The sequence below is a fragment of the Metopolophium dirhodum genome, chromosome 2 (assembly GCF_019925205.1).
Source record: "Metopolophium dirhodum isolate CAU chromosome 2, ASM1992520v1, whole genome shotgun sequence".
Lineage (NCBI taxonomy): Eukaryota > Metazoa > Arthropoda > Insecta > Hemiptera > Aphididae > Metopolophium > Metopolophium dirhodum.
Window position 1 is genome coordinate 15246113 of NC_083561.1, and position 22508 is coordinate 15268620.

The 22508-nt window shown below is 27.6% G+C and overlaps 1 protein-coding gene and 1 long non-coding RNA gene across 3 annotated transcripts; both read left to right on the plus strand.

The window, feature by feature from the left end:
* The first annotated feature begins 993 nt into the window (after positions 1-993).
* LOC132939633 (neprilysin-2-like) lies at positions 994-14821 on the plus strand. Of its 2 annotated transcripts, XM_061006907.1 has the most exons (19): positions 994-1083; positions 3879-3939; positions 4356-4453; positions 4706-4756; positions 5869-6030; positions 6100-6189; positions 6263-6500; positions 6565-6745; positions 7009-7107; positions 7180-7345; positions 7429-7501; positions 7576-7663; positions 7740-7910; positions 7994-8100; positions 8203-8261; positions 8842-8890; positions 9856-10054; positions 10134-10304; positions 13708-14820. In XM_061006907.1, the coding sequence occupies exons 1-19, from the start codon at positions 1080-1082 to the stop codon at positions 13879-13881; spliced, it is 2241 nt and encodes a 746-aa protein (XP_060862890.1). In that variant the 5' UTR covers positions 994-1079; the 3' UTR covers positions 13882-14820. The 2 variants fall into 2 exon arrangements, with proteins under 2 accessions (XP_060862890.1, XP_060862892.1); XM_061006909.1 differs by lacking the exons at positions 994-1083; positions 4356-4453 and having other exon boundaries at positions 1780-3939; positions 13708-14821.
* A 6017-nt stretch (positions 14822-20838) lies between these two features.
* LOC132937979 (uncharacterized) lies at positions 20839-21905 on the plus strand. Its single transcript, XR_009663861.1, has 3 exons — positions 20839-20977; positions 21146-21366; positions 21454-21905. It is a non-coding gene; the product is annotated as an uncharacterized LOC132937979 (long non-coding RNA).
* The last annotated feature ends 603 nt before the right edge of the window (positions 21906-22508 follow it).

Genomic DNA, 22508 nt, shown 5'->3' on the forward strand with positions numbered 1-22508 from the left:
CATGTCACGTCATGAATAGCTATAGGTACTACGAGAAGATATAACGGAAGTTCCTAGCCCGCAGGCTGCGCCCTTGTGTCTAGAACAAAAAAAATAGAAGAGTTAGACCACATTAGAAACCAACACACATAATGCCGCAATAGTGCAATGTAGGTACCTATACTTGTATACAAGTCCACAAGGTAAAATAAAAATATTCTTATTCTTTGTACATCACAATTCACAACTATAATAGATATCATGAATTTTATTTGATATGGTACTAAAATATAATATATAATAACGCTCCAGCACTCAAAAATGATAATATAATATAATTATAACTTTATAAAAGTATAAGAAAATAAATATAAATTAAAAAAATCATATATTACATATACATACTATTAATAATATAATATATTTCTATAATTATATTTAAATTAAACATTATATTATAACTATGATTACGTAGATATATTATAACAATTGGCTATCAAAAGGTTTCCATTAACTGGTTAAAGACAACATTATATTATTGGTTGTGAAAAAATATTTCTATCTTAAAATAACTGTGCAATAAGAAAATAATATATAATATTAGTATTTTCATGTTCTCGTTTTTATTTTAACAAAAAAACTATGATAATTGTATTAAATGTATCCAATATAAATTTATATTTGTTAAATTTTAATTATAAAAGTTGGAATTCCGTAGGAGATTAGAATTAAACATTGTGATAATGCAACTCCAGAAGGACCTCAACAAATTAACTAATTAATTCGTTTTATTGCAAATTACCTATAATATTTTTTAAATATAATTTTCAGCACGATAATCCCTATATTTTTTGTTTATACCTTTACTTAAATATAATTATGTGTCGAAATAGTTTTCTTTTGTAGAACTACATTAATATACCTATAAACATTAAAATTTCTCATCAACCTTGGCTATATTCAAGGGCTACCCAACACAATGTACTCCGTTGCGTTGAATAGCGTTCAGTCGTTCGCACTCATTCAATCCAAACGCATAATAATTATACCTAACTCTAAACAGCTCAACATTACCGTGGTTTTTATTTTTTACTTCAATTATGGGTTAGTACATAAATTTATAAAACTATCTTGATAGTATAGTTATAACATACGTATAATATATTACTTGTGTAGGTATACTAGTTAATAATTTAATATTAAAAAATATATTTTTTAGTTGGCATGTTGATATTTTTAAGCATTTTAAGAATTATAATTCAACCGTATTATCTCAATTATAAACATGAGCTTTAGATTTTTATTACACTAAGTATTTAAAGAAAATTATAAAATTTAACTAAATATTAAAAGTAGGTTGGTAGTAGGTTTGAAATGTTTATAGTTAGGTAAAAGTGTAAAATAGTCATACGCAATGCGATTGAAAAATTACGTTATTCTTACTTATGTAAGTATAATATTATTGATGTAAGTACCTAATAGTATTGAATAAACCTCAATTAACAGAAAAATTTAACGTTTTTAAATCAATAATTTATAAATTTAAACGCATTTCAAGTTAATTACTTGTATAATCTATCCATATTATATATGTAAATAAATATACAATATAGGTACATAATAATATTGTAATATTTAGATTAAAAAATAGCCTGTCGTCAAGTATAAAATTTTGATAATAAATGTAGATACATACATTTTAATAGCGTAAAATTATAATGTTTTAATATTATCGCATTATTATCATTACTATTATTAAATATTATTATTTAAAATACATTTAGTACCAACGCATATTTAAAATACTTAAATAAACACAACTGTGTATGATAACTTGATTAATTTAAACTTCAAATTCTATTTAGTAGGATTTCACCACATGGTTAGTAGGTTGAATTTCACTTTTAACCGACAGATTTGAATATAACACGGCAGATACACGAGACCATCGAATAACCTATTTTTTTTTATCAGCTATTACAGCAAGGTTATGATTTTTTTTTTAATTTGACTGTTCATTCGTAACATTGATCATTTTTAAAAATATTTCATATTAATACCCATTTGCGGTAATGGTACATGATCGTATTATGGACTGTAGGCCGCATTCTAAGGGTTTTAGATGTACCTACAACTACTAGATGTAACAACATGTAATATTGTTTAATAATAAAATACCTACGTCATTAAATACTTGTTGGATTTCATAATCCTCTTATGGTCATTTTATTAATGTACATCTGTAATTATGTAAATAATAATAGGCTAGGAAGGTACTTATGACTGTTGAAGTAATCGGTAGCAATTTAGAAACGATATAAATATATACTTAATTATAATATAAAGTTAATTGTACATGATGCATCGTACTACAATATTGAATATATTATAAAGACAGAGTTCTTCGTTGTATCTAAATTATGTATGTAATTATAAAATAATTTGCAGATACAAATATGTATAATTTCCGAATAGATTAATAAATTGCTTCTAAAAATATGTATTAAATTAAATCCTTTTTGAAAGAAAAATAAATATGAATACAGTTTTGTCAAATGATTAACAGCAATATTATAAAGTACCCGGCACTTATAATGACTAAACCTCACAGAAACAGAAGAACAAAACACATTTTTACTTTATTTGGGACACACGGGCATAATTATATATCAAAGAAAACAAATGATCATTAATGAACGCAAAAAAACGCACTTCGTGTTAAGTCTATAATAGTGTAGAGGTTCTACGAATATGCTTCCTCTCAGTATATATGCACTAGTTATAACGCATAAGTTACAATAATCATAATAATTATCATCAAATTATCTGATAAAGATTTACATTTTTTAATGAATAGAACTCAAGGAATACAGGAATCAGGTAAATTATTCAGTAAAATACATTTTTTTTTTAATAAACAAGTTTAGAAAAAATAGTAAATTGGTACAATATTACAAAAAAATTATATAATATATTTATTAATTTCCACTTGGTTAGTAACTGAAATGCATGTATAGTTATATACTTACACAAGACAGTACTCGTTCTAAATAACGACTTGAATAATTATTTTCATTAAAAGATTCATATTATTATAATAAATATTAAATAATAATCCATAGATATTTGTAAGTTTATCCATACATTGTATTATATTAAAATAAATCCAGTGATATAGAAATAATATAGAATATACTGATATTCATAAAGAAAAACAGTGAAATATATTTGTCTTGTACAAGTAAATAATGTTATTTGACCGTTGAAAATAAATACAATCTTAAAATCATTAATGCATCCATTTAGAAAGGCGCTTACAAGATCATTTACAAAAATTACAAGACAAGGGTAGCATTTTAATGAATGTTCAGCAAAATCAATCGACAATACGAAATTAGTCAATATTTTTGATACATTATGATTAAAAATACATTCTTGATTGGATGTTAGTTAATTTTTGAAGTACTAATTAACCAAATGAGTGAAATCCTAAAAAAAAATATGAGCATAGACAATATAATATGATATATGATATAATATTAATCTCGTGAAAATCAATACTTACCTAACCAAATAAGTTATATGCATAAATATAATTAAAGACCACAGCTGGATATTGTATAATAATAATTATTGATGATTTGAAAGTCATTAGTTTTATCTATAAGTATTAGTATAGGTATCAGGTATCTGTATAATATGTATGTTTACAGACAATAATAAAACTGTAAGAGATAAAAAAAAATTACGCTTGAGTGTGTAGGACGTGGGTACTTTTATATTATTAATGTTTGCCCCATTCTTCCAAACTCCAAAGAAAAAAAAAGAAAAAATTTACCGCTTGAAATTAAATTAAAGATATTTGAACTAATAAATAAAACGTGAATTAATATGTAAAGGTTTTCAAGAACACCTCGAAGGTAAAAGAGTTTCATCCTTCACAATTTCTCAAAATGGAAAGTAAGTAAAACATTAGTTATTTATTACTATTGTTAAATAATTACCAAAAAATTGTTAATATTCAATTTATATTTTAAAAACTACACCACTTACTTACATATTCTTAGGTACACTTCTTTATTGAAGAATGTGCATTATTATAAGGAACTATGTATCTATGTTATATTTATTATTGTCACATGAATCGACAAAAAATCCTAATGTGTTTATATAATTCTAAATTATAAAATTGAGTTTAATTCATTTATAGTGTTGGGACTATAACATAATATTATAATATAGGTACCTAGTTCATTATAAATATAAAACAAAATGTTACATTACATATTATTTACATGTTTCATACATGTACAATAATAATATACATTTAACTCATGATAATTAGTTTATTTTTTGAATTTATCGTTTTTATTTAGTGCCATTTTCAAAAAGAATTATAGCAAAAAAAAAATTTCCATCAGCATATTAACAGTAATTGCTTTGCTCCTCGCAGCAATTTTAATTTATTATTCTTGTAAGTCATGCACAAATATAGTATTAAATATTTGGTTTGCTAACGACCTTGATATTTTTTTTTTATATAGGTACCTAATAGATCATAAAGAATTTTATATATTTAAAATATTTATGATATTTTTAAAAAGATAAGAATTATTATTTATCAAAAAAAAAATGGTTTATTATGTGCTTACCAAATATTTCTATTCTGTAATACCAAACAGTAGTTTACGTCAATTAATTAATTTTTATTTTTAATTTGTCTTAGATTTTGGGGCACAGTTTACGGTCTGCAACACAAAATCATGTTTACAATCTTGTAAGTCATAACATAAAATGATTACAATTACAATTACATCTATCAGGACAATTTACTTTTTATTTTAGATTCTGAAGGCTCCAAATATATCATTACGGTGATATTTAAAAAATATTAAAAATTCATAGTCGCAATTTTTTGATTAGAATTTCAAATATTTAAAAATACGTACAAATTACGAAAATGTGCAAATTATTTTAGGGCAGAAATTCAAAAAAATTTTCTTTTTAAACTAAGATTTGAAAATGTAATACAAGATTCCTCATAAGATTGTCACCTAGGTATATCAAAAATTTTTATGAGCGTTTCAAGTTCATATTTTTATAAGATTGGATATTCTCTTATTTTGTTGTAATTCAATAACGAATTACTGTAAATACATGAATATTTCACTGAATATTTATATTTTCATTTTCTATACACCATACAATTTTAAAAATATGTTGACTCGTTTTAAACTGTTTACGGACATTTTCAATTTTTAATTTTTTAGTTTTTTTAATTATTTGTTAGGCCATAAAGCGTGATAATTTAATACAAGGCTTCTGATATACTGCTGCGATATCAGGTTAAAAATATTAAAAATACATAGCCTCAATTTTTTTTATGAGCGTTTAAATTTCGAATTTTGACGAAATTTATCAAATTGAAAATTTACCAATTATTCAGTAGTTAAAAATTTATAAAATGTTGAACTTTTATATTTAAGGATTGATAGATGAAAACAAGGTTCCACGTAAATAGGTTATATATAAATTACTTTATTCCCTATAATATAATCAAATATACTTGGTAATATCATAGGCTGACTGACCATTTTCACTCAGAATCGTTTTTCTTATACAATGATACTATATCATTGAATTCAAATTTAACACCATCCATTAAAGTGACCCACTTGTAACCTACTGTACAGCAGAGCGACACCCACATTCATTTTTGCATCCCCCCCCCCCCCCACCAACCATTCGAGCTAAGTATTGACTATGGTAATAGGTGATGCATACGCTTCGTTAATTACTAATTAATTTAACTAATTAGCTATAGTAGCTATTAAAATAATTTCCAATAATATTTTATACTGATAATGCATTTTAATATTTTTTATTCAGCCGTATCGTTAATAAATTGTATGAATGAAACTGTCGAACCATGCGAAGATTTTTATGAATTTGCTTGTGGTATGTTTGAAACCAACTACCCTTACTATTCAAATTCAAATGAAAATAGCTGGGTAACAATAATGTCGTTAAAAATAAAACACAGAGTGAAAAGTAAGTGAGCTACGGACAGTCTTCACTATAGTGTTAATTAAAACTAAACGTATACATATTTTCCACTAGAATTTCTCAACAAAGAAAATGAAATATTCGAACCAAATGCAGTTCACAAAGCTAGGAAGTTTTACCAAGCTTGTATAAATTCTACTAAAGGTATCAGCGTCAAGCTCTGCATTTTTTTTTTTAGACAAAGCCATATAGTAATTCATATAATTTGTTCGTACAGATCAAGCTTCAAGCAATTATGATCCTTTATGGAAAGTTTGGGAAAAAGTCGGTCTAAACACAGAATACCTAAATGATTCAGTTCCATTGGAAATCGAAACAATTTTAGCAAGAGTTAAATTATATTTTAATCTGGATATTTTTTTTGAAATGTATGCTGACGACGATCCTAGGAATTCATCATCACATTCACTTTTAACTATTACTCAAAATTGGGAATCAAATAAGTACAAAAGAAGGTAATATCGAGATGGAATTAAAAATAATTAATAATAATAATAATAATTTAAACTTCTTATTTAGAAACAATATGAAAACAAATAAAGTTGATATCGACGACTCTTTGCCAAAATTTACCGAATACTTTAATTTATTGGTTGAAAAATTATTAAATCGTAATCAACCATATCTAAGGAAGCTTAAAGTTGAAGATCTCACGAACACGACCAATGAATTAGTAGAATTTGAGGAAGAATTTTCACAAGTAATTTAATAACGAAATTTTACATTCACGTTAAATAACGCTACTTTATAGAATTAATATTTTATTATAGGCACTATTCATACTTTATTTTTATAATTCAAATAGTGTATGAAAATAAATATTAAAATAGGTACAAATATTGGATTAAGGTAATAAGTTTCTTACGATTATAAAAAAATACTCGGCATATATATTTAATTAAAAATTGTTTTTGTTTATGTTTTTAAATAAATTAAAACATATTATTTTTTTAACTACTTAAGGTTCAACGAAATACATTTAGTTTAAAAAATGACATTCCTGAAATAGTTACACTAGGAGAATTTCAAAATTTTACAGATACAGCAGGAGAGACATTTAAGGTAACTAAGCAAATTGTCAATAAAATATATATATTTTTAAATAAAACTTTTTGTTGTTGAAAAAATGTTTAGTTTAATTGGACGTTGTATCTGAGAGAGTTAACTCGTGATATCCAACCAAAAATTTATGAAATATTGTCATCAGAAAATGCTGATAGTTATGAACTTTTAGTAACCAACAGAGATTTTTTAAATGACGCGTTTAAATTATTATCTCAAACACCAACAATAATTTTAAGTAATAAATAATAATTAATTTGACAATATTAGTTTATGGTACATGTGTGTGTTGGATAATATTATAATTAAAAAATTGTTTAGAAATGTCAATACTAACTCAAGTGTTAACTATTTTGGATATTCATTTTCCTTCTGGAGAGAAATTTAATTCCGAGTAAGTTAAACTTTGTTTATCCCCATCAATCACCAATTTCCATTAACCTAAATATTTTTTTCCATTTATTTTAGACATTGTTTTTCGTTGACTAGTGAATTTTTTGGAATGGTCACCGGGTATTCTATGATAAACACGTTAGACAACTCTTCTAAAGTTGCAGCAAGTATATTTAAAATAATAAATAAATTAAGCTACAGTTTAAAAAAATAAATATTTATTGTGAAATTTGTTTTAGTTAACCGAAATGACTGATAATATAAAATGGGCTTTACGTAAAATGGTTAACGAAGCGAGTTGGATGGACGATGAAACGAAAAATGCTACTTTACGAAAACTAGCCAATACGAAAACTTTTTTCGGATACCCAGACAATTACGAAAATATAATAAACAATTTACTCGAAAATGTAAGAACGTTTGAATTATTTTTGATTAATTGAAATTTTTGCAGTTATAGGTACGTAATAAACTATCTAATATATTATTTCAGTTGACAGTTACGGACAATCACATAGAGAATATATTATCGATTTCGATGTTTAGCACGGCGAGTGATTGGAAATATTTAACGGAAGATAGAGATTGGGAAAATCAAACGTAAGATTTATATTTTGTGTTAAACGTGGGAATTAAAAAACTCGATAATAAAATATATTATTATGTATGTTAACATTCTGACGATATAATATTATTTTCTAGGTGGGCAGTAACTCCGGATGAAGTAAATGCGTACTGTTATAATTCAATGAATGCATTTTGTAAGTTTAAGAACAATATTATCAACTGAGATTATATTCCGGAAATCTTTTTATTTGTTGTCTAGTTCCTCTTATAAAAATTTGGTATGCACTTTGCATAATACTGTAATAATTTATGTTCGTCATAACCGAAGTAGTAATATGAAACTCGTTAAGATAAACACTAAAGTATGTGTGTTTTCTCTCGTTAGTTTTTTTTTCAATAATTTTATTCAAACGTGTAATAGAGACATTTTTAAATTGTAGATAATATTTTGCACATTGTAAGACTAGCTTAAACACGAAAAAGACAGATAAGGTTCATACCTTTGAATTCAATCAAAATATCAATAACTTACTCTAATATCAAAAACAACAAAACCATATCAATTACCTAGACAAAGATTAAATATTACCTATGTAATTTTATATCATAATAAATAATATAATTAATAGGTATAAGGAGATTACTAATCCATTTTACGCGTAAAATTGAGACAACAAATAATATTGACTACGGATTAATTACGTCAGCTAAAGTACACATTTTAAGTCTATTATTTCAGTAGATTAATATTAATATCGTATTAATGAATTCCAGTCATGCCAGCGGCAATATTACAAGCTCCGTTATTCAACAACGGCGTACAGTGAGTGGACTCTTTAAATACATAATACGATTCCCGGAAATCTACCCCCCCCCCCCTGGACATTTGACTAGCTTGTGTTTTATGTAGTACGGTCTAGGATATTTGACTCCCCAGGAGGACATTTTGCAAAAAAAACCCCTCCCTAAACACTCCAAATAAAATTTGAAGAAATTAAAATTTTTCTGCATCATACCGACCAGATCATTAGGTTCTTTTGTATGCAAATGTCTCCGATGTCTCCGACCAGAATAATACAAAGTACCTACTAAGTTGTTTATAGGAAGAAGTATTACAACTAATAATAATACACCTGTAGGTAATTATTGAAGTGTGGAACTATACATTTAAAATAAAAAATTCTAATATTTATGTATTTATTGAAGTAACTGACTTATGAGTGTATCATGAGCTACAACATTAATAACTATTCAACATGTAACAATAAAAAAGTATGTACATTGTACAAATATTGTACAATACATATAATACAGCTCACAATAAATAAAATGATCGGACAAACTAATGTAATAGCTTAGTAAATAACCCATATATTATCAATACACACTATTTGGGAGAGGAGGAGTTCGGGGGGGGGGGGGGGGGGTGATAATCATCCCCAATTTTAAAATTAGCACACTCGAGTATATGTCACTTTTGGAAAGTCATTTTATATTATGGCAGGAGTAATTTCCTTGAGGACTAACTGAAAAAACAAGAAATTTCAGCACCCTCGTAGTTATGCCATTGAAATCGCGCCTGCAGTGCTAGTAGCAAAGACAATACATTTTTAGCTATAATTTTCATAGTGACGAAGGGGCGAATCAATAACGAAATTGTTAAGGGTCAAATGTCCACACCCACGACCTGCTGCAATGCCACCTGAACGAGGTCGATAGATTTAAAATATTCATACTGTATAAGTGTCATAATATCATCATTGTAACGCGTGCGTCTATTGTCAACAGGGCACTTAATTACGGAGCCACGGGCAGTACTATTGGACACGAACTATCTCACAACTACGACAATACCGGCAGGCTGTACAACGAGCTGGGAAACGTGGCACAGTGGTGGTCGAATAGGAGCTATGAAGAGTACACGAAAAGAGCGAGTTGCTTGATAAGTCACTACAACGACATCGACGTCGTCAGCCACAACAAGACCGTGCGTATATAGTACCTACTATACAATGTTATTGTTAATTTTCGCAAAAATATTATAACCACTATTGTTGTTTGTTTAGTTTGCAGTTAACGGTGTACTAACACTAGACGAAAACATTGCCGACATTGCCGGACTGAAAGAGGCGTATTATGCTTATCGGCGTTATGTAGACGTCCACGGACAAGAACCTAGATTGCCCGGTATGGAACGTTATAGTCATGAGCAATTGTTTTTCTTGGGATACGCCAACGTGAGTACCTTCCTCTATACAATATTATCATCTACTGTAAGTTGTGTTACATAATAATTTAGGTACGTTCGTGTACTAATAGTTGTCCAATGTTTTAAGTACCCGTTAAAATCATATTGCCATATAGTGTTACCTAGCCTATAGTGTTACCCAGGGGCGGATTTACACATAGGCCACCAAGGCACGTGCCTAGGGCGCAATATTTTTTGGGGCGCAATTTTTAGTTAATTTTTACTTTTTAGTTTTTCATAATTTCATAATTATATTTTATATTAATTTTTTTTTTGTATACAACTTGCATGAAACTGGAGAATGGCTCACGAAATCACGTCCCAGTAACGTTTTAATTTATAAGCTATAATAACCTTGCCGTTTGAGCTTAATCCTGCGACCGGTGCGCATTGTGAATGGCGCATGCGCAAAACGCCAGCCAAGGCAGTTAAATATACTGCCTCGGGCCACCGGGTATATTGTATATAGCCGCTCTACTAGCTAGGTGGGGGGCAGCTCGCACAGTGCTTAGCAAGTAAATTATTTGATATTAACTGAAATGACCCACCTCACCCCTCACCCGGCATCACAATAAGTGTGCGTGGGCGTGCGGCCACCAAACTAGTCTGTTCTTAGAATACTGGAGTTAATTCTGGAAATCAGATGTCTTGATAAAGTAATTAATAATAATAAACATTGCGATGACGCGCGACGCTGGCACTGTCGCCCGTCTCCTCCATATGTGTACAAATGTTTCTATGCAAAATTGTATTAATATTTATTTGTTTAGTTGGTATGTGTAAATATAAAAATACCTAAATACAATTTTTATAGTTTTGCTTTATTTCATGGAACATTACCCCCCCCCCCCCCCCCCGTGGGAGCACGCCAATGTACGGGGCGCTAGTGTTGTAATGCCTAGGGGCGGAAAAATAGCAAGTCCACCCCCTGGTGTTACCTATAGTGTGGCTAGTGGCTAGGACGTAGGTACGTGTTTACGTCAATTGGGGTAAACAAATTGTAGATACCCATACCTCTTATACTATACTTTTATTAGTATTTAACATAATTTTATTCGTGTTTGTTCGTTGTCTATGTGCAAATGTATTAATTAGGTACCTAATTAATAATTTTTCTTCATAACAACTGGAATATTCCCACAAAGTATTACCAGTAGGTTTATAGTAGCATTGGTTATGAATAATTATAATAATAATAATATTTTATCATTATTATTATTATTATTATTTTTTTTTTTTTTTTTATCAGTATAAACTATAATAGTTTAACAATAAAATTACAATATTGGTAGATACAGTGATACAATAAGTAATAATTGGTAATTAAACATAATGAGCATAATGATATAATAATAAATAAGATAATAACGTCAGATATAATATATAATAACAGAAATAATATTAGAAGTAGATGCTATAATTAATTGGTTATTAATATAGCGGAAAGAAAATAATTGATTATGGAGGTTAAATCGGATAGGAATTTTGAAAGAGCTAATTTTAAATTTGAATTTTGCGGATTAGTGTTCAGTTTTGAACCAGAAGTAGCAGCAGCATAAGATGGGATGGATTGAGAGGGGTCAATATGCGGGGGGGACTCGGGGAATAAGTTTTTTGAATGTGTGATAGTTTTTTTGGAGTTGGAAGACTTGATTTTGTGGCGATTTAGTATTGTTTGGTAGAACTGGCACCCCTTGAAGCTGGCCGTATGGTTTTCGGAACAGTGGACGCATTTAGCTGGACTGGAGTGGTCCTTGGTGCAGCTAACTGAATCATGTTTTGAGTGTGACCATAGTCTTGACAATTGAAACATTACGTATGTCGTTTTGTTAGGTTTTTCAATTACTACTTTTGTGTTTAGTAATGAAGTGATGTTGTAGATATGTTTATTATTAACATTGGGTTCGATGTCGACAAAAAATATTGGGAGAGGACGGTAATTTTTTTTTATATTGCGAACTTGCTTCACGACATTTTCCGACAATGCGAACGAAATTTCAGCACTGAGAGTTGAATGATGGAGGTTTCTGATAACGATTCTGAAAGGACGCTGACAGTGAGGACGAAAAGTATGGAAACTGGCGTTAGTTTCCATCAAATAATTTACCAATACATTGAAATTTTCGCGACCGTTGGGATGGAAGTGAGGTATGAAGGAGTGGACTTACATGTAAACCCCTTGGGGCCGACGGTCCTAATTAATACATCCTTGAATGCGGAAAAGTTATTGATGTTCTTAATGTATAAAAGTGGAGCCAAGGGCTCAGCCTGGTCAGAAGGGAGAGATGAAGGTACAACAGTGACTTCGCGGGAAGGTGGCGTCGCATCAAACACAGAGTCATCGTTAGTGTCGATTGAGGCGAGAACAGCGAAACGGTTTGGTGAGGTGAAAGTCTTGGTCTTTTTCCCATCGTGAAGAGGAGGATTTGAAGAAGTACTGGATAATATTCTTTTTGATGACGTAGGCGTACGAGGCGGACTTTTACCGGAACGAACCATAATATGATATACGTTGAAAACGAAAACGCAATTTATATAATTAAAATACAGACAACGGAGTGAACATAAAAGCGTGTGTTCATGGTGAACGTTATCGTCAGACTAATTATTATTATTATTATTATTATTATTATTATCCATAATCAATGGTGTAGTATAGGTACAACAGTCAACATGGCGTATGTAGGTATATATAATTATGTGAATTATGCCATCATCCTGCACCATTATATTTTTATCAAATGCGTGTCTATGTTACTGCAGATTGTCACCATTTTACGTTGAAATAATCATTAATAAAACTAATAAGGAAATTAGATAATCGAAAATAATTTTGAAAAAGCAATATTATATTAATAAAATAATTACGAAACGCTAATCATCATTTATAATATTAGCTTCATAGAATTCAATAGTTAAATAATTCACAGACCATATTTAAAATATTAGAAAAGCTATTCATTAAAATGTTATATTATTTGTTTACAGTTGTAGTCATAAAACTATTCATGTTTTGTTTAAGACGATCGTATTTAAAACTCTAGACGTCTACTAAAAAATTATTCAGTAGACTTTATTTACATTAATTAATATATTAATTATGAATAATTGATAAATTATTACTTATTTAAATATTATATTTAGTAGAAGTATAAGTAGGTAGGTAGGTCATAATATGTTATAATATGTATATTGGAAACATCTCTTCAATGATATTAAGTTCAAATTTTACTTATCTACTAAAACAATAAAGCCCAAATAAATATAATATAGATAATATATTAATACATAAATTGTTTTTTTATAAATAAACTATTATTGTTATTTTATTATACTATAATAAATTGCATTTTAAGATTTTATAGAAAAATAATGATTTTTATGTATTTTAGCAATATTGTTATTATGACGAGGGAGACAGCCAATTTGACAATTTTAACAGCCACAGTCCTAACATGGTTCGTGTACGGGGAGTCCTATCACTCTCACCAGAGTTTGCAAAAGCGTGGTCTTGTCCAATTGGTTCTCCAATGAATCCAAAAAAAGAAAAATGTCAAATTTGGTGATTCATTAAACGACATCATATTTTTTTAATTTTTTCAAATTGATTGTATATTTTATATATTTATTATTTACATAATAATATATTAGTATGTTAGTTAATATTTAACATATTTTATTGTTATATTAAAGATATAAGTTCCTTTGTATAAACTAAATGGTTTACCAACCTTATTTTTTGTACACAAATTATGTAAACAAAATACACTCGTTCAAGAATATTCATAATTTATACATTGAAAGAGTACAAAATATGTTTAGGAAAGATAACCAAATTTGAGCCATTGAAACCATTATGGATAAAAAATGTATAGAATGTAGATCACCTATATACAGATACAAAGAATGGATACATGTGAAGAATTACGTTTTTGTTTAATTGGAGATAACGGTTAAACTGGAGAAAAAGTAACAATATATTGTACATTTTTATTTTAATATTCTCTGACGGCCCACAATGAGATGATTGACAATTTTAGCGTGCCAAAAGTACTATTTTTAAAACTAAAAAATTATTGGTTTTTTTTTTATCAATAATTTATCTTAACAATATTCTGACACTAAAAATAAAATTTCAAAAGAATTAATTGACATACACCCGACTATATGGCTAATATATATTATTTGTATACTATTTGATTAATATTTTCAAACTTTTATATATTTTTTTTATATTACCTACCTGTTAATTTTCTCACTTAAAACAATAAAATATATTTATATTTTTTTTTTTGCAATTTCTATAATTTTTGAAATTTTAATTGTTTTAATGGTTTTTTGAATGATATAACGTAAATTTACGTTGTTTTACGAACTATTCAATACATACATATTGTAAAAGAAATGAATAGCTATTTAAAAATATGAGAATTTTTAACACTTAGTCTTAACAGTAGTTTTCAAAAATAGTTTTCTTTATAAATATAAGGTTTTATTGTTAAGACACGGTTTTTATATTATTAAATTGTCTCACTTAAAACGATAACATTTAATTTTTTATTTATACAGTTATTATATTGTCTTAAATGAATTTTTTTTTAATTAATTATTTATTTAAGTATTTGCTATATTATGTTCTTGAAATATTATAATATATAAGTGTTTCAATGGTTTTTGAACTTTGAAGGAATGATACTTAAATGTACGCAGTTTTACCAACCATTCAATATTTATGTTAAGGTGTATGACCGAAGTAGGAGAATGTTGATAGTCACCAGTGATTGTTGACCTTGACATTCACCAAAATCTTAGTGAATGTCGCCAAAATGGTCTTTACGCGTTCTGGCGTTCTGGCGTTCATGTATTCGTTGATTGTTGACATTTCCAATTAGTGTTTGGTAAATGTTGACCGCACTTGGAGCACGATGTACACTAAAAGGTATTTTTGTATTATTTTGTAGAGTATAATTTTGTAGAGTATAATTTTGTAGACATTATCGCTCAGTCACAAACTACAGACTATGCAATTTTGTGGACCGGCTGTCCGGCACGTCCTGCTGTTATTAATTGTATCGCATGAGATAATCTGATTCGTTTGCTGGATGTACCTTTGTCAGTATCGACTCGTATACCAAAGTGATCGCAACAGTGTTAAGTGGAATATTAAAGCAAATAATATTTTAATTGATTAAGCTTAAAAATGGATAAAAATATAAAAGGCATTTTTTAAGAAAAATCTAGTGTACTTTTAGTAAAAAAATGGAAAGATAATTGTTTTTATTTAAACACTGAAAAATATAGTAAAGATGTAAGTACTAAGTATCATTCTTCCAATTTAAATACCTTAAAAAACAATTAAAACGTCAATATAATATAGCAAATACTAAAAAAAAATTAATTAGAATAAAAATATAATATGGCATTATTACATGTAGGACAATATAATAACTGTAAAAAAAAATATATTTTTTATCGTTTTAAGTGAGAAAATTAAAAAATGTAAAAATGCATAAAAAGTATAAAATATTAATAAAATAATATAATATACATATTATATTCTATACAAACAGCTCTATAAGTCGGGCGAATGTCAATTAATTCTTTTGAAATTATATTTTTAGCGTCAGAATATTGTTAAGATAAATAATTGATAAAATACCAATAATTTTTATTTTTAAAAATAGTACTTTGGCACGCTAAAATTGTCATTTATCCCACTGTGCGGAGTGGAAATAAGCCACTGGCAATAGTTAGATAACAATGAATTTGCATCGAGACAATATCGCACCCGTTAGTTTGGTAGGTCACTGCCGTAAAGGTTGGTATTTGTAAGGGAGGCGTTAAGATTACCATCGTAATTTGAATCAGACTAACCCCATCACGGCCATTAGGGTGAATCCTCCAATGACACATATTTTTATTACTCCTTCTTACTACTTTTGTAGATTTCGACTGAAAGAGTTGATCACTGAATGTTTAATAATAATATGTAGGTATATTAGTTGTTACGTATGTCTCGTATGTTACAATACTGTCGACTGTTTGAAGTCAATACGAAGATTTTGATTTAATTTTTGTATCATAAAGTTTGTAAGATAAATTTTAATTATGGATGGTTTGACGCGTAATACAATCAAATAATTATTTAAGTATTGTTTTATGTTAGTTACATGGGAATATTAAACAAAAAGGCACTTTTTCTAGAAAGACAACATTTTTTTTGTTCTCTATAGTTGTGTGTAATCCGTGTACCTATGTCTATGTGAGAAAACTACATGGTTTATAATAGTAGGTACTTTATACAACATAATATAGCTTAGTATGACAATATATCGATTTAGACTGATAACATAATGTGTAACATATAATTGCCTTTAATATTAAATTGGTAATACGGTAGTAGTAGTATATTCCAACGACCTTATTATAGAAGTATAACTAATTTTAGCTACTATTTGCATCTTTGCCAAAAAACATGGATTAGATATAACACAAAACATTTTGCACACTTATAAGTAATCTCTCATATAATTCGAGTTGAATAGAATTGAATAGTTCGAATAGGACTTATTAGTTACCTATTCGGCGTGTAATATTATGTAGAATGTGCACGTTATGGATATTTGTGTATATAATAGTAATAATATGTTATTCTGTGTAAAAAAAAATAAACATTATTATAATATAATACATAATACAGCGACAGGTATTTTAAAAGTGAATATCTATTATTTCCAACCAATAAAACACACACATACATTTTTAAACATTTTAGATTCTGAGCGGAGCGAGGAATGTAATGGTTGTACAATGATGTTTATTTCTTTTTTATTCTGTAAACACTTTTTCTCCCTCTAAACTTGCTCAAAAGTATCAATTATAGCATCTTTTCTGAAAGGTAATGTAATTGAGCTGGTACTTTAAAGAGGTCATTTTTCGATTTTCGAAACGCTACTCGAAATAAAAGCGGTTAAAAGAGAAAACGTTAAATTGAGCTATTTATAGACATTTTATTTTGGGAGTTTTTTTGTTGTAATTCGGTTAAAAACTTGAAATTTGGGTTGTTTGCTTATATTAGCCTCACTTAGACATGGTAAAATTTTCAAAACATTTGAGCGACTTATGAGCTTTTTCTTTTCTTTTATATTTTATTTTATTTTTATGATATTTCCTAATTATAATCATATAAATTTCCTGTTTATATAAATCGGTCTTAAGCTGTTCTTAAAACGCTTTGTTTATCACCATAGAAACGAATAAAATTAAATAAAAAAGATTCCCTCGTCCGCTCAGAATCGTTTTTGATCGAATGCAATCATTGCATTCAAATTGAATACAGTAAAATTACACTATCCTGTCCAAGACCCGAAGTTATGGATGGCCAAACATCCACCACAGAAATGCGCTAACCTACTTTTTAAATTTAAATTTAGATATATAATAGTATATTTTACGAAGGTGGTAGGCTACCTACAGTCATATTAAGTACAAAATGTTAAAATCATACCTTTTATGTTGTCTCGGTCTTACAAATGGACAACATAGCAAAATAATGCTAGATTTGTGTTCAGAAATTCCGAATTTGTGTTGTTAGCTTTATTATAAGAGTGGATTTACATAATATGATCAAAATTAAAGTTAAACAAATTAAATGTATTCTCTCGTTAGGTTTGCACGGTATTTTAAATTTTAAACATTTTTACATACTCATAACACTCTTAAAAATTATAATATCCTAAAAACCCAGAGAGAATAATACAAAGTCGAGTTTCGTATATTTAAGTTTGATAATAGGTCAACTCACATTATTAAGCTATTAACATTAATTAGTAAATAACAACAAAAAGTGGAACTGCTGAACGTACATTTTTATGCATTAGTACTAGTTAGTAGGACGAAGACAACACATGCAGGTATGACGTCATCTTAAAGTTTAAAAACAATTGATATCTACAAGTAACAACTCTATTAAAAAGTATAATATTATATTTTACGAAGTGTTCACTGTTTATGTTAGATAACTAACGATATTATCGTTTCTGCCCATCCAAAACATGAAAACTGTATCATTTATCATTCGTTATAGTAAAAGTTTTGATTTTAGCTTAAGTCACGTTCAAAAAATTATAAAATACAATATTTGATGATACCTATATCTACCTCTCATTACATTCTTATTTACATATTATGTGTGTACAACATTTACTTATCGTTCATAACCACTAAACTGAAAACAAATAGTCACGAGATAATAGAAAATATTAAGAATATTTATTCGGTAAGTAAATTGCTGGTAGAATTGATTGATTTTATATTAAAAACTAAATATGAATTACAATTTACAATATTACTTAAATTTAAAACAAATCAATAGAACCTGTAAAATATAAATATAATTTCTAACACTGAGTAGGCAATAGGCATTACTTATTACCACAACATTATAAGTTTAAATTAAAATTAAAATAATAAATAAACGCAATAGTATTGAATGTAATTACACCGAAGTCACAATTTAATATTTAAAATTCAACGATAATTGGAGCAAACCTGCTAGAACTCATACAAGATGCACCTCAACATCAGTAATTTATATTCAAAAGAAAAAAAATGTTTTCTTTTATATTCTATTGTTTAAATTAATCTTGTTAAAGTCATAGGTACCTCTAAATTTAACTATGTAATCATTACAAATTTAACTATAATTATAATTTATATCTATTGTAAGTTATCTCATTCAACAAATATTCCAAACGTTTATTTCTTATCAATAAGTTTACCTATATGATATCACAGTGAGTATAAATAATAAAGTAAGTCAGTAAAAAAAACTTAAATATAATGTGTCAATAAATTATTCTGTTGGCAAATAATTTTTACATTATGTACCAGTTATATGCAGATATCTACAGTTTATATACATTATACCTACAGTTTAATTTTTAAAACAACCCACAAGTCTATAAAATATTGGAATTTTTATCGCCAATAACCTATAAGTAATATTTGTTTTAACTGAATAAAAAAAAAAAATTGGTTGTACTATACTAAAAAAACTCCATCCTTATACATTAAGAGAGTTTCTAATTTTTATATGAGCTGAACAAGGAATATAACGGGTTTGTAATGACGTGTGGTTTTTTTGCACCTAATGACACTTTTTGGAACTGAAAAATTGCTTCAACCTTAACATTGATTTAATTTGGTTGGTACTTATAATATTATTTTACAATAACGACATTTTAAGATGTTAGTTGTAACTTGTAATTTATAAAAACTTTTTCTAAATTTTTAAATTTGGATATTTTATCCGTGAATATTTTCTTTATGGTTATTTAGACCGATAACCCATTACAGTCAGTATAGATAATAATTTAAAAAAAAACTTAAATAATATTTTTTTAATCATATTATTCTATGTAGTGGCCGCCATCCCATGGTCTGTGTGTTTTTTCAGTAACACTTATACTTAATATTTGGTTGGTGGATATGTAATTGGAATTGGGGTGATTAATAATTATTTATAATACAATCACTCATTATGTATAATATATATTATGGTGTAACATAATTTGAAAAAAAATCAGAAAGGAAAAGAGATTGTAAATAATTTTCTAGACATGTTATATAATATTCTAAATATTTGAACTAATTGTATTACAATTTATATCACGACCTTATTCTCACCATTCAATGATGAGAGATGTAGTAAATTAACCTTTGAGTTTTAGGTGTGCAATGTTTTTGGCAATAATCATTAATTAGTTCAACCTAATAAATTAAGAAAATACCAATAAATAATAATTATATAAATATAATATAACATTATAATTCAGAGATCCTGATCCAGCCGTCTCGCCCATTATTATTTTTTCTTATAGAATGATTTATCATTGAATTTTGAATTTAACTTACCCATTGGCTATTACGGTGAATTACTCAATTACTCAATTACGAGGTATATAATATTATACTCGCAACCTATTATAGTGCACTGTGAGTTCCCTGATTTATTTTTTCAAAATAGTTTTATATTGAATAAAATTAAAAACGCAACGTAGACATATTTTATTTTATAAAATCATTTTTTATTATATTTTATTAATCTGCGAACCTTAGTAAAATAAAAATATTATGCAGCCAATAGCTTTGACAATGTTCTTTTATTTATAAGACACGCAGTAAAATACTATATTATGTCACGTTTGCAGAAACAATTTAAATAAATGAATTGTATAGCTCAACATTCAAAAAGTTGTGATAGATATTAGATCAAATATAAAATACAACAATTCGAAAACAAGAATTAAAAATCAAATAATATAAAATATATAGGTATGTTAGCCTAACCTAACCGAACCTATAGCTGGTAAATCAGTAAAAACGTTGGAAATTATAATATAAAGTAAGGTTGTCGTTAAAATTGGGAATCTAGCTTCACAATGAATTATAATTTATAATCATATATAAATATAATATAGGTATATGATATTATTATAGGTAAATATGTGAAGACAAATTATGTGACATTATGACCAGGACTGTGATAACGGGTACAATACGATTGTGTATACGCTGCTTATCGGCCATAACTTTTTCAACCTTTTTCACGACACGATTGGGTCGGGATAGTCGAATTGCACTTATTACGTAAAAAGAAAGGTAAACGGACACTTTGTTCTATATATTGTTTGAGTTGCATACCACGGACATTTTGTACGGAGAAAACAAATTGATAAAAATCGATCGCGGACACTTTCCACGATATAAATAAACCGGGAAATATATTTTATAAGATAAGATAAAATATTTAATTGCTCAAAACTTTAGATCGCGTATCCACGATCAGTATGAGACATGAGTTTGGTGACCCAGTACACCTCATACGCAACCCATACAATAAACAGTATGAACCAAACTACTAAACTTAATCCAAAATTTTTAATTATGGATATGAGTATACCATTTTAAGAATAAATATATAAAATATTTGTTGGAAGTGTTCAAAAGTGACTTGTACGGGTAAAGTTACTACAAGCCGTCATGAGCCGGTGAGTTATATGTTATAAATCATATTATTTTCATAAGATAATAACATCAGAATATTTTTCATATACTTGTATATGTTTATATCTTAGTATATATTATTTACAAAATTTACTGATCATAACCACGATCCGAGTGATACATACAATATTGAAGCCGAAAAACCTTGCACTCATAAAAGCTGAGCTATTAATAGTAAAGAATCGACAAATCAAATTCTTCTGTCTGTAACTCTTGAAAATATATCTTTAGTATATTATAGTGTGTAATGTCTTATGTTTTATGTGTAGGCTTATACTGCACATTTTAATTATTATTGTTAATTGAAACAATTAAGTCGTAAAATTAGATACTCTTTAATACAATTTTATTGTTTCTCTATTATAATTAATAATTGTGTGTTGTGCATATATTAAAAATTCACGAAGCCTGTAGGTACACAGCACGAATTTTATCATGACTATTATTATTATTATTATTATTATTATTATTATTTATGTCTGTTAACTACGTGTGTTTTGTAATAAAAATGATGTGATATGTATACATTTTTTTTTACCTCATATAGTACAAACTGTCCGCCATATACATTTTATTATTACCTGAAATAGTACAAAGTGTCCACCTTATTGACTGTTGTTACTACCTAAAATAGTACAAACTGTCCGCTTTATTGACTGTTGTTACTACCTAAAATAGTACAAACTGTCTGTGGTTTTAGTTTTTTCCAGGTGACAACCAAAAAGAAATGGTCGAATTGCACTTGGGTTCAAAAAAGGTAATGGCCGTACTGCACTCGTTCAAAAAAAAGAGTTAAAATTTCAGGTCACTATGGACGTTTACTTTTATTATTATAATTATATTTGACGATTTAAAACAATAATAAATATATTATTACTACAAAAATTATGAAAATTAGTTTTAAAAAATGAGTTATGATAATATTTGATGATTTAATATATGTTATATTTATATGTATACATAATATTATATTAGCATAATGGATAATGGTATGTACTATGTATAAAACAATCATTTTTAACTACGTCATTAATTGAAATCATTGTCAGTCCTAAGCCTGTAAGTGGGAAGGGAAATGAGTGTATTACAAACGTTTAACCCCTTCAAATGCATGATATTTTTGTTG